At 41.7% G+C, this 14,680-nt stretch overlaps 1 protein-coding gene across 8 annotated transcripts in view; it reads left to right on the forward strand.

The window, feature by feature from the left end:
* MAP4K3 (mitogen-activated protein kinase kinase kinase kinase 3) overlaps window positions 1-14,680 on the forward strand; it is a 294,708-nt gene that overhangs the window by 91,815 nt on the left and 188,213 nt on the right. For all 8 annotated transcript variants that reach the window (XM_033936081.1, XM_033936082.1, XM_033936076.1 and 5 more), the window contains 2 exons: window positions 4,129-4,191; window positions 4,611-4,692. In XM_033936081.1, coding sequence (XP_033791972.1) covers window positions 4,129-4,191; window positions 4,611-4,692 — 145 coding nt within the window. The remainder of the gene's footprint in view (window positions 1-4,128; window positions 4,192-4,610; window positions 4,693-14,680) is intronic.

Genomic DNA, 14,680 nt, shown 5'->3' on the forward strand with positions numbered 1-14,680 from the left:
ACCACTAGGCTACTCCTCCACTCCACCTCAGTGCTATCAGTGCATTTCACTTTGCCTTTGACAAGAAATCTTTATCTGTTCATCCCTTAGTAGCCAGGTTCATAAAAGACCTTTACCACACTAAACCACTTAATCAGGCCTCCATTCTTTGACTGGGATCGTAATATGGTACTGTTTACTCTTATGAAGTCTCCTTTTGAGCCAGTTACAACTTGTTCTTTCAAAATTCTCACTTGGAAAGTTGTTTTCCTTAAAGCCCTCATGTCTGCATACTGTGTCAGTGAACTTCAAGCACTTGTGTCTGATCCTCCCTACATAAGATTCTATTATGACAGGATAGTGCTCAGAACTCATCCAAGTTGTTTTTAAAGCTTGTGTTGGTTCCCTGACGCAGTACCGAAACGTGGCACGTCGGAACCAGAAACCAGTTCAAGCTAAGTTTCAGTCACTTTATATAATGTTATGTGATTAAGAGATGTTTCCTGAAGCTTGAGTAGCTGGTATCAAACAATAAACTATCAGGAATAGTGGTGTGTATTACCATTGAACACTGCGATGATTGGGTGGTGAGGCGGCACACACAGCCTTCATGTCTCTGAGCAGAGTTCTACCAGATAAACAAATAAATTAAATTTGGTTGAATTTAGTTTGACCTTTATGGAGTGACCTTTTTATGATTTACAGTTGAATTTTAATCACTCAACGACAAATTAGTTGAGTTCATTACCCCTACAGTGATTTTTTTGACTGTTTGGTATATCAGCTATGTTACAGAATCCTATGTCTTTGCTACAGAATGAAAGATTAGGTTCTTGCCTTGCTAATCTTCTTTCTGATAGAAGACACAGGATTCTGTACAGCCCATCCTGTGCAGAATTTTGATTTGCCTGATTCCTGCCTTGGACGTTGCCGGTGCCCATCTTGGGACCTCTTCTCCTGTATCTAAGATTTGGGATCTCTTCTCCTGTATCTAACAGAGACAAACTACAGGAACTTGAGGACTCCTATTCCCTTTGGAGGTTTTTATGGCTCCTACTAGTTGCACTTAGGTTGGTTCCTAGCTACTCATGTGCATACTTTATTGTTCCATGTTAAATTTTTTTTTAAGTTCAATCAGTTTTATTAACATTTTGTCATAGAAATACAAGCATAGACCTCATATACATAAGAAGTTTTCACAGATTGTAAGTACAGGCGGTCCATGACATGTTCTTAAAAATTATTTTATCACTAGCTGATGCCCCGGCGTTGCACGGGTATTTAATTATAGCAATAACACAGTAAATGGATTCAAATAAAGATACTTTATAGTGGTGAATGAAATTATTTTTTAACAGCTTTATAAAAAGTACAATATTCAAATTATAATGTGAAATATTTGACAAAATGAATACAATACAACTAACACAAAACTTGATTATAAACAACATTTTTAGTTTAACCTCCAGGAGCAAGAACATATAAATTCATGGGTGAACCCACCCTTGAGCAAGCAACATAGAGTTGTCCATGGGAAAAACAGGGGGATCTTAAATCCACTCCACAGTATGTAATAGTCTGTCCCTGTGATTTGTTGATTGTGATAGAGAATGCAAGTCTCACTGGAATTTGCAATCTCTTAAACTGAAAAGGAAGATATGTTGGAATAAGTGGCATCCAAAAGTTTCATTATTGATTTAAACAACTCAATATGTGGAAACTCAGGTTGAAAAGAAACTCCATGCATTTTTTCCCGGTTCAGAATGGAACCTGTGTTCCTAGTTCAGCATATGTGAGTACTCATGTAATGTAATAACATTATGAACTGGGGTGCATGAAGGAAACAGTTACAAACACAGTTAGAACATACAAACTCTATATGTATGGTGTCCGTGGTAGAATAGAAACGATGTCCCTAGTGATTATAGTGTCATTGAAAGTGTTTTATAGTTGGAATTACTGTGAGAATGGCAGCTTTTTACATCCTTTCCATTGACATGAATGGGTGAAATCCGATTTTATGTTTGTAGCTCCGCCCACTTGTGCAGGTGGGCCGCGAGACCCCCAGAACATATCACCCCAGGTAGTTGGAATTACTGTGAGAATGGCAGCTTTTTACATTTTTTCCATTGACATGAATGGGTGAAATCTGATTTTATGTTTGTAGCTCTGCCCACGTGTGCAGGTGGGCCGCAAGACCCCCAGAACATATCACCCCAGGTAGTGAGGGATCTGCATACCAAGTTTCGTTCAAATCGGTCAAGCCGTTTTTGATGTACTGTGAGAATGGCAGCTGTTTACATTTTTTCCATTGACATGAATGGGTGAAATCTGATTTTCTGTTTGTAGCACCGCCCACGTGTACAGGTGGGCCGTGAGACCCCCAGAACATATCACCCCAGGTAGTGAGGGATCCGCATACCAAGTTTCGTTCAAATCGGTCAAGCCGTTTTTGTTTTTTTTTTTCCATTTTTTATTTTCAAATTTTACATAAAGTGTACATAATATTTAAAATACAATTGATAATTGCATAGTATCACTTTTATATCTAGTACATTATATATCTAAATTTGATTTTCCCCCTCACCCTCCCCCCACCCTTTTATTGCTTAAATATAATATTTCAGAATTTTATCAAAATTATACAACATATTAGAATACAATTGATGGATATTCAATAACATTTTAAATATCTAATACAATATGTTCTACATCTTTTTTATCTCTTTTCCCTCCCCCCACCCTTCTATTAGTTTTCATTCATATATTACATTTTATATAATATATTATAATATATTATGTATAAATTATTTTCCTTACCCCCCCTTTATGTGTGTCATAAAAAAAAAATCCTTAAAAGAAGAAAAGAAGAAGAAATATTCAATTATTTATTCATTACAGTATTTTGCCAATGGCCCCCATATTTTTGTGAATTTAATTCTTGGATGAAGAGACCCCCAGAACATATCACCCCAGGTAGTGAGGGATCTGCATACCAAGTTTCGTTCAAATCGGTCAAGCCGTTTTTGAATTACTGTGAGAATGGCAGCTTTTTACATTTTTTCCATTGACATGAGTGGGTGAAATCTGATGTTCTGTTTGTAGCTCCGCCCACGTGTGCAGGTGGGCCGCGAAACCCCCTGAACATATCACCCCAGGTAGTTGGAATTACTGTGAGAATGGCAGCTTTTTACATTTTTTCCATTGACATGAATGGGAGAAATCTGATTTTCTGTTTGTAGCTCCGCCCACGTGTGCAGGTGGGCCGCGAGACCCCCAGAACATATCACCCCAGGTAGTGAGGGATCTGCATACCAAGTTTCGTTCAAATCGGTCAAGCCGTTTTTGCATGATCGCGGCACATACACACACACACACACACACACACACACACACACACACACATACATACATACATACATACATACATACATACACACATACATACCTTCGATTTTATATATATATAGATTAAGTTACAGAGCAGAGCAGAATATGATTTGTTGCCGGGGAAATTCCCCATGCTCCTACTTCCCTTTTCTTCTGTTTCAGTGGAGTTCAATTGCTTTGGTACTAATTGACGAGGGAGCTGTTCTCTAGTGCTAAAAGGGAGGAGTTGGAAATTTTGAGTGACACCCTTCTGCACAGTTCGTGACTAGGGGGAAGGAACAGCTATGGTACAGAATCCTATGTCTTCTATCAGAAAGATTAGCAATGTTAGAACCTAATCTTTCAATCAGAGAAGATAATTGAATTTTCATTCTTCTGAGGAAAAGGGCATTTAATATCTATAATAATTGGGACTGACTTACTATTGATTGGTTATTGATATACTAATGACTTCAGCCTGCAGGGTGCCCTATAGAGCAGGTCTCACAACTCTTGCTCTCTATCTACATCTGCTGGTTGATAGACACAACTTAAAAGTTCTGGACTGGTATGGTGGGACCTAAAGAAATAAAATTAGCAGGTAAGACGTATTATTTCCAAGCTGGGTACTGGTCCCTTAGCTTCATAGCCTGCATAAATAGAAAAATTTTATTTGTTAAAGAAATGATTATGCTCATTGCCATGTCAGTGTTGTCTAATGCAAGATAATATATATCATTTTTGAAAGCATAACTAGTCAAACATTATTTTCATTTTCAGAGCATTGTTCTTAATGACAAAAAGCAACTTTCAGCCTCCCAAGTTAAAAGACAAAATGAAATGGTAAGTGATTATTCTACACCACTGAATTGTGATTTTAATTTACACTTCTCCCTCTGTATTCGCTGTGATAGAGGATTAACAGACCCGCGAATACAGAAAAACTGCAAATAACTTTTTCATATGCTATTCGCTGTTTTCTATTAAAAACCATTGTGAATATGGTGAAACTGTGAATAACATGGTGGGAGACCTGACCTGTTCCTGAAGGAGAGTCAAAACATGGTGAAGAAAGTGCTGGGAATCAGAGATTTTCCCTGTAAATGCTTGGAATCAGCAATTTCTCTATGCAAAGTGATGTAATTGGGGGGAGGAGCCAGCAAGCTAAAAACCATGAATGCTGAAACTGCGAATATGGAGAGAGAAGTGTAGTTTCTTTTAATTCATGATGCTCATCATTGTTCTGGGTTCCTTTTTTGAAGGTCTAATAGTTTTCATCATTTTGTGAAAATGGCACTTACAAAGAATCCCAAAAAACGACCTACAGCTGAAAAATTGTTACAGGTAAAACTTTATATATATTTTTAATATGTTGCTCAAAATAGCTAACACAGATTGGCTACAAGCTTCAACTGAAACCTTCTGGAATTTCTCAGTTGACAAGCAGGATGAAATGAGCCACAATTGGTACAGTGTTGTCATTTGATGGCTTTAAGACACACACCAGCAATCTGAGCTCAAAAAATTGTAGGAGAAATTTCTGAGCAACTGAACATAGCATAAGAATAGCCATACTGGGTCAGACTGATAGAAACATAGAAACATTATGGCAGATAAAGGCTAAATGGCCCATCCAGTCTGCCCATCTGCAGTAACCATTATCTCTTCCACTCTCTAAGAGATCCCACATGCCTATGAAATCGATGGGGTTAGATGAGAAACTAACGGCATGGGTCAATGATTGGCTGAGTGGAAGACTTCAGAGGGTGGTGGTCAATGGCACCCTCTCTAAGACATCGGAGGTGACTAGCGGAGTGCCGCAGGGCTCAGTCCTAGGACCATCCCTTTTTAACATATTCATAAGGGACTTGACCCGAGGGCTTCAGGGAAAAGTAGCGCTGTTTGCCGACGACGCCAAACTGTGTAATATAGTAGGTGAAAGCGATCTCACGGATGGTATGGCGCAGGATCTGATCAAGTTGGAAAACTAGTCCTCAACATGGCAGCTGGGCTTCAACGCCAAGAAGTGTAAGGTGATGCATCTCGGCAGCAGAAATCCATGCAGAACATACACCTTGAATGGAGAAACACTAGCTACGACCTCAGAAGAACGGGACTTGGGAGTAATCATCAGTGCAGACATGAAGGCTGCCAAACAAGTAGAGAAGGCCTCATCCAAGGCAAGGCGGATGATGGGATATATCAATAGAAGCTTTGTCAGCCGTAAACCTGAAGTCATAATGCCACTGTACAGAACCATGGTGAGACCTCATCTGGAGTACTGTGTGCAATTCTGGAGGCCACATTACCATAAAGATGTACTTCGAGCTGAGTCGGTCCAGCGAATGGCCATTAGGATGGTCTCCGGACTCAAGGGTCTCTCATATGAGGAAAGACTGGGCAAGTTGCAGCTCTACTCTCTAGAGGAGCACAGGGAGAGGGGTGACATGATTGAGACATTTAAGAACGTCACAGGTCGTGTCGAGGTGGAAAACGACATATTCTTTCCTAAGGGACCTTCAGTCACAAGAGGGCACCCGCTCAAACTCAGAGGAGGGAGATTTGGTGGTGACACCAGGAAGTATTTCTTTACAGAAAGGGTGGTGGATCACTGGAACAAACTACCGGTGCAGGTGATCAAGGCCACTAGCGTGCTCGACTTTAAGAATAAATGGGACATCCACGTGGGATCTCTTCGTGGGTCGAGCAGCACTCTGACTTAATAGGGTGGGACAGTAGAGTGGGCAGACTTGATGGGCTATAGCCCTTTTCTGCCGTCATCTTTCTATGTTTCTATCCCAGGCTTTCTTGAAATTAGACATAGTCTATGTCTACACCACCTCTATTGGGAGATTGTTCCACACATCTACAACCCTTTCTGTAAAAAAGTATTTCTTTAGATTACTCCTGAGCCTATCACCTCTTAACTTCATCCTATGCCCTCTCATTCCAGGGCTTCCTTTCAAATGAGACTCGACTTGTGCATTTATACCAGAAGGTATTTAAACGTCTCTATCATATCTCCCATATCCCGCCTTTCCTCCAAAGCAGTGGTTCCCAAACCTGTCCTGGGGGACCCCCAGCAAGTCAGGTTTTCAAGATATCCCTAATGAATATGCATGAGAGAGATTTGCATATAATGGAAGTGACAGGTATGCAAATCTCTCTCATGCATATTCATTAGGGATATCTTGAAAACCTGACTGGCTGGGGGTCCCTCAGGACAGGTTTGGGAACCACTGCTCCAAAGTATAAAGATTGAGATCTTTCAGTCTGTTTCCATACACCTTATGACAAAGACCATGCACCATTTTAGTATCCTTCCTCTGGACCAATTCCATCCTTTTTATATCTTTTTGAAGGTGCGGCTTCCAGAATTGTACACAATATTCTAAATGAGGTCTCACCAGGGGCATCAATACCTCCTTTTTCCTATTAGCCATACCTCTCCCTATTCAACCTAGCATCCTTCTAGCTTTCGCCATCATCTTTTCAACCTGTTTGGCTACCTTAAGATTATCACGTACTATCACACCCAAGTCCCGCTCTTCTGACGTGTACATAAGTTCTTCACCCCCTAAACTGTACCGCTCCCTTGAGTTTTTGCAGCCCAAATGCATGACCTTACATTTCTTAGCATTAAATTCCAGTATCCTCCTTCCAACAGTGGCCAATCCAGGCAGAATCCCAAAGGGTAGCAAGGGATAAGTAGCGGCTTTCTCCATATCTATCGTATTAGCAGACTATGGCCTTTTCCTTCAGGAACTTGTTCTAACCTTTTTATAAACCCAGTTATGCTGTTACCACATCCTCCTACCGTGTTTCCCTGAAAATAAGACCTGCCCCGAAAATAAGCCCTAGCATGATTTTCGGGGTAGGTCTTAATATAAGCTCTATCCCCGAAAATAAGCCCTAGTCGCTGGCAGCAGCAGCGCTTCCCCCCGACCCATCTTCCATCCGAACTGCGAGACCGAAATAAATACCTTATAACAAACCGGCAGAGCCGGCAGCAATCTATACAGGCTGCTTTGTGGCCTTCTATCTTCTGGGCATTCCTCTGTCGCATTGCTGCTGATGTCATCAGCAACACGGCAGAGGAACGCCCAGGCGATAGAAGGCCGCAAAGCAGCCTGTCTAGATTGCTGCTGGTTTGTTATAAGGTATTTATTTCTGTCTCGCGGTTAGGATGAGAGGGAGAGATGGATCGGCAGGGGGGATAGAAAGATGCTACACAGGGGGATGGGAGTTAGGGAAGGATAGAAGCTGCAAGGGTTCTGCACAAGGGATGGTAGGGAGGGATAGAAAGATACTGCACAAGGGGATGGGTGAGAGGGAAGGACAGATGCACATGTGGGGGAGAGAAAGGAAATAGGAAGAATTGGGGTGGAGGAGAGGGAGAGGAAGGGAAAGATGATCATTGTACATGAAAAAAATAAGACATCCCTGAAAATAAGACCTAGTGCCGTTTTTGGGCCCCAAATTAATATAAGACAGTGTCTTATTTTCGGGGAAGCATGGTATTTGTTTTAAAAGTATTGCCATGCAACTTCATTGAGTGTCTCCTAGTCTTTGTAGTTTTTGAAGGAGTAAACGATTCACATTTACCTGTTCTTAACTCAGGATTTTTTTTAGACCTCTGTCCTCTCCCCCCTCAGTCTCTCTCCAAGCTGAAGAGCCCTAACCTCTAAAGTATTTCCTCATATGACAGGAGTTCCATCTGCTTAATCAATTTGGATGCCATTCTTTGAATCTTTTCTAATTTAGCTACCATATATACGTGACTGTAAGCCAAGATTTTTCTTGTTATGTCAGAGGAAGGGCTGTGGGGCCAGCATAATCAGCATATCAGTCATACTGCTTACTGCCAGCGAAGATGTGACATTTAACATGTACTGTGTGGTGAGAGTGGCAAAGGAGAGGGAGAGATTTTGAGAGAGTAGGTTGCTGGGTTTTCCAAGCAACAGCAGAGGAAGATACCAGGTTGCTGCGGGCGGGGAGGGGGGGAGGGAATGGAGAGTGACTGGTTTCTGCGGAGGGAGGGAGAGCAAAAGAAAAGTAACGATCATGAAGGGTAGGAGAGAGAAAGGGAGGAAGAATTATACTTGAATATAAACCCTCCCAGCTTAAATGTGAGTTAAGTTTTACTGCCTTTCTTGAAGGAAAACTGTTTACCTTGGTTTATACTTGGATAGGCTTATATCCAAGTATATATGGTATATATTTTTTGAGATACAGTGACAAAAATTGCACACAATACTCAAAGTGAAGCTGCACCATGGTGTGATACAGAGACATAGGGCTCCTTTTATGAATGTGCGCTAGCGTTTTTAGTGCGCACACATGATGTGCGCTAGCCGAGAAACTACTGCCTGCTTAAAAGGATGCGGTAGTGGCTAGTGCGCGTGGCATTTTAGCGCATGCTAAACGCACACTAAAACCACTAGCGCACCTTTGTAAAAGGAGCCCATAATTTTTGTCTTATTTTCTGTCCCTTTCCTAATGATTTTTAGCATTTTATGTGCTTTTTTGACTGCTGCCACACACTGAGCAAAAGATTTCAATGTATTGTCCACAATGATGCCTCCAGTCATGGTCAAAAGTTTGCAACAAAGGAGTTTTAAACTGTACCATACTGGGTTCTTGATTACTAATATTGATTTGGGCTACTTTGGACCATAGTTTGTATTTGTTTTGAGCTAAATATTTAATAATTTAATAGCTGCAGCTGCCTTTTTAAATGAATCTCATTTAAAAGCTAAAAATTTGGTGGTTTTCGTAATTACATTTGTTTATTTTTATTTATATTACAGCTTTTATACCACACTATCCAGTGTACTGTGGGTTCACAATAAAACATATACAAAATAAATATTGGATTTGCATTCCTGCACGAAAAGTACATATCACAATATAATAATCCTGTTTGTATAATTTTTGGTATAATCAAAGTTTGTTGTTTTTTCAGTATAAGAATAGGTCTTAGGTGTGACTGATATAATACAGGTGTAGTGATTTCTTAGACTAAAGTCTTTGACGTAAGGTAAGGGACCACCACGGATACACCAGAAGTTCACAGTCAAGAAGCCCACGAGCAAGAGGGGCAGTTCTAAATCAGAGTCATGAACATTCTTGCTCGTGGCCTTCTTGACTGTGAACTTCTGGTGTATCCGTGGTGGTCCCTTAACTTACGTCAAAGACTTTAGTATACAGGATTTTCAGTCCTAGGATTCTAAGGACTTTGTTTCTTTCTTTGGTTCTTTTTTTTGGACTTGCTTTGCTTTCAGGACATTTGCTTTAAATTTTCTTTTTGTTCGGATTTTGCCTGAATTGAACTCTATTTTTTGCACGATATTTTCACTTGATTGTCAGGTGACCCTTTCATGTGCTTTTTTTGCCTGTGTTTGCTTTGTCTGTAACTGTTATTGAGTGTAATCGTTTTTGCATCCTTTAAGCTGTTATGCTACCATACATGTTTGTTTTATACATTTAAAATTGTATCTATTCATTCTACTATTGATGCTTTTGCTTCTGAGCAGTCTTCTTGGTTTATATAGATGATATTTTCTAGATTTAAAAATGTTTAAAGGGTGGAAACCTTTGCTATTGGGATCCCTTTTTCATTCATGATCATGAAGCTTACATTTTTTGCTAGTGGGGCTTGAGTCTTTTATATATCTTTATACTGATTTTATAATAGTCTTATTAAGTTAATGATACTTTTCATATTATAATATTTCTGAAATGAATAAATTTTTGTAAATTGTTTAAGTCTTTCTGACATTTACACTTTTTTGCTTTTCCATTTTTATTATTATATTATTTTGACGTTATTGAATGTGAGGGGCTTATTTTTGATTCGACTAGTTTTTGCCCTTCTTATTTGTATGCTAATTTTTTTCTCTCTTTTTCTTGGTTGTTTATTAAAACTCAGTTGCCATATTGTGGACCATTGTAAAAGTAGGTCCTGCATCATAGTGTCGGGCACGGTGCCCTTGCCAATTACGTTGCACAGTTTAGCGTCATCTGCAAATAATGCAATTTTACCATGAAGCCCCTGAGGCAGGTCCCATACAAAGATATTAAATAGGATTGGACCCAGGACCAAGCTCTGCGGCACTCCACTAATCACTTCCGATGCTTCAGAGGGAGTACCATTTACCACCACCCTCTGAAGTCTGCCACTGAGCCAGTCTCTAACTCATGTGGTCAATGTTTCTCCAAGTCCCAACGAACTCCTCTTAGTCAATAATCTATGTTGTGGGACACTATCAAAAGCCTTACTGAAGTCCAAATACACGACATCCAGGGACTCTCCCATATCTAGTCTTTTTGTTACCCACTCAAAGAAGCCGATTAGATTGGATTGGCAGGACCTTCCCTTTGTAAATCCATTCTGGTGTGGATCCCTCAGCCTCTCGTCGTTCAGAAACGTATCTAATTTGTGTTTAATCAACGTTTCCATAATTTTACACACTATCGATGCGAGACTTACCGGTCTGTAATTTGCGGTCTCCGACCTGCATCCCTTTTTGTGGAGCGGAATGACGTTAGCTGTTTTCCAGTCCAATGGGACTTTACCCGTGCCTAGAGAAAGATTGAAGAGCACAGCCAATGGCTCCGCCAGGAGATCTCTCAATTCCTAAGCACTCTGGGGTGCAGTTTATCCGGTCCCATGGCTTTGTTCACTTTGAGCCTTGATAGTTCTTGATAGACGCTGCTGGTGATAAATTTAAAATTCCGGAACGGGTCTTCTGAGCTCTCCCTTGTTTGCAGCTGTGGACTGGATCCCAGCGCCTCACAGGTAAAGACTGAGCAGAAGTCCGATTCTGCAAAGTTGCCGTTGGGTTTCCTCAGGCGCACTATCCCGTCTGTATTCCTTTTTCTGTCACTAACATACCTGAAAAAGGATTTATCCCCCTTTTTTAATATTCTTAGCTAAATTTTCTTCCATCCGAAGTTTGGTTTCTCTGACTGCTGTTTTAACAGTTCTAGATTTCACCAGATAGGCTTCTTTAGCTTCCAGTCGTTGTGATTGTTTGTAGGATACAAATGCCCTTTTCTTCTGTTTTACGAGTTCCGAGATTTCCGCGGAGAACCACTGGGGTTTATTATTTCTCCGTCATTTACTCATTGCTTTTATATAGAGGTTGGTTGCTTCCTGTAGGGTAGATTTCAGAGCTGACCATAGTATTTCCAAACTATCTGTTGTTTCCTGGTTTTGCAGTGCCTCATTGAAATAATCTCCCATGCTCTTGAAGTCAGTGCCTTTAAAGTTAAGGACCTTTGTGGATGTGTTTGACCTAGTGAAACCCTTCCTGAGGTAAAACCACACTATGTTGTGGTCACTGGAGGCCAACGCATCACCTACTGAAACCTCTGTGACACTATCTCCATTGGTGAGTATTAGATCTAGAATCGCCTGGTCCCTAGTGGGCTCCAATACCTTCTGTTTGAGTCCTGCTCCCCTTATGGAGGTTAGTAGCCTTCTGCTGCCGCTGGTCATAGCGGAAAGCTTGTTCCAGTCTGCATCAGGCATATTGAAGTCCCCCAACAGTACAGTGTCTCCACGCAGAGTGATGGTCTCGATGTCTTCGATTAATTCTTTGTCTATGTCATCCTTTTGTATTGGAGATCTGTATACAACACCAAGATACAGGCATTTGTCATCTCCCCTGGCCAGGTTCACCCAGAGGGATTCCCCGATATATTTGACCTCTGTGATCTTGGTGACTTTGATGTATAGTGCTACCCCTCCTCAGGTTTTGCCTTCTCTGTCTCGACGGAGCAAGTTATATCCTGATATAGCCATGTCCCACCCATGGGAATCCGTGAACCAGGTTTCAGATATTGCCACTATATCTAGGTCGGCATTCCTCATTTCCGTCTCTAATTCCAGAATTTTATTGCCTAAACTGCGGGCATTAATGTACATGGCCCTCCATACACTGTGTTTGCCTGGTCTCCATGGGGATTTTCCCGTTTGAGTTAGTTTGTCCCCTAAAGTACTGTCTGCAACGTGAGTACTTACCTCAGACTCGGAAATGGAGTGGCTATTTACCCCACCAGAATGGTTATTTACCACACCATGACAAGAGTGGGTACTCTCCCCCAGCTCACCTAGTTTAAAGCCCTTCGGAGCAGGCAAGCCAGTCGTCGTCCAAAGACGTTCTTTCCTCTTCTGGTCAGGTGGAGCCCATCTGATCCCTGTAGTCCTTGAAGTGCCTCTCCAAGGTCTAGGAATCCGAAGTTCATCTCTCTGTACCATCTGTGTAGCCACTCGTTAGTCCTCTGGATATGATCTTCCCTGGCTCTCCCCTTGCCTCTCACTGGAAGGATTGAGGAGAAGACCTCTTGTGCTTCCATCTGCTTCAGCTTCTCACCTAGGGCCCCAAAGTCTTCAGATATCATCACCTTTCATTCCTTCAAGCAAATTCCATTTACTATCACTCTTGTTCAGTCAACCAGTTTCTAATCCAGTTCACCACTTTAGATCCTAATTTCAGCCCGATAAGTTGATAATGAGCCTCCTATGAGGAACTGTGTCAAAAGCTTTGCTGAAGACCAGGTAGACTACATCTAGTGCAAGTAATCTCTTTCCCACCATAGAATGATGTAGGCTGTCTACAATATAGCCTTTTGTTTTTCCATATATTGCCCCATCTTTTCTATGTCTAAAACCTTCTTGTTGTCACCAGGATTTCAGCAACTTATTCGCTTTCTAGTGCGACAGACACTTTATTATCCCAGAACAAGCAGGCAGTCTATTCTCACATATGGGTGATGTCACCGACGGAGCCTCAATGCAGAAGCCTCGCAAGCAGACTTGCTTGAAGAAACTAGAAGTTTCAAGTTAGCCGCACTGCACATGCGCGTATGCCTTCCTGCCCAGCACAGAGCGCGTCTCCTCAGTTCTTAGTTCTCCGCGGAGCTGAGAAGTCCGTCTTTGACTCTCTACGTTTAACTTACTTACTTCGTGCCTTCTCTCACCGCAGTTTGTGTTATTTTTCTTCACGAATCGCTGTACTTATTTTGAGTTTCTCATTGCTCTTTTGCCTAAATTTCTTAGTTATTTAGATACTCAAAAGCACTTTGAATTTCAAGAAGACATTGCTCAGTCTTCTTAAGATGCCTTTAAATTGTCTGTCCAGGCGGCTGCTTGTTCTGTAGCAATGCGTCGCCTTGCCTGGTTTCGTACGATTGACATGGATCCTAATCTTCAGGACCGCTTGCCTAATATTCCTTGTGCAGGCAATGACTTCTTCGATGAATCTATTGAGGCAGCCACCAAGAAATAGTCTGAGCATGAAAAATCCTTTACTTCTATTGTCAGACCTAATCCAAAGCCAGCTCCTGCCAAGCCTGCATGCCCTCCTCCTATTTACCAGAGGCGTTTTGCTCCGAGGACGGCTCCTTACACTCGACCTCCTCCCAAGAAACAGCAGAATCAGAAGCAGCAGAAATCTCAACTTTCTGCTGCACCTAAGACTACACAGCCTTTTTGACTGTTTAAAGCAGAGCATAACCTCCACCGTTCTGTCTCTTTCCTTTCTTCCCCCTAATGGAACCGAATGGAGACAATCACATCTGACCTCTGGGTGCTGTCTATCATCAGGGAAGGAAACTCTCTTCATTTCACTCAGGTTCCACCAGAGCTTCCTCCAAGAGAGTATCCTTCCAGTCTATCCCAGACTGCCCTTCTTCTTCAGGAAGCTCAAGCTCTGCTTCGTCTCCATGCCATTGAACCAGTTCCGTTGGAACAGCAGAACAGGAGTTTTTACTCCCGTTACTTCCTTGTTCTGAAGAAGACGGGCGATCTGCGGCCCATTCTGGATCTGAGGGCTCTCAACAAATTTTTAGTCAAAGAAAAATTTCGAATGTTGTCCCTGGCATCCCTTTATCCCCTTCTAGATCAGAACGACTGGTTATGCTCTCTGGATCTCAAGGAGGCCTACACTCATATTCCCAATCATCCGGCCTCCCGTCAATATCTCAGATTTCGGGTGGGGAATCTGCATTATCAATACAGAGTGCTGCCCTTTGGCCTGGCTTCCTCTCCCAGAGTGTTCACTAAGTGCCTGGTAGTGGTAGCAGCAGCTCTACGGAACCATGGTCTTCAGGTATTTCCCTACCTAGATGACTGGCTCATCAAAGATTCAACATCTCAGGGGGTTATTGTAGAGACCCAGCGGACTACGTGGTTCCTACAAAGTTTGGGATTCGAAATCAACTTTCCCAAATCCCAACTACAGCCCTCTCAGAATCTACAATTCATTGGAGCTGTTCTGGATACTATCCAACTCAGAGCATTCCTTCCACAACAACGTCTGGAAGC

Source organism: Geotrypetes seraphini, chromosome 3 (assembly GCF_902459505.1).
Source record: "Geotrypetes seraphini chromosome 3, aGeoSer1.1, whole genome shotgun sequence".
NCBI classification, from domain to species: Eukaryota; Metazoa; Chordata; class Amphibia; order Gymnophiona; family Dermophiidae; genus Geotrypetes; species Geotrypetes seraphini.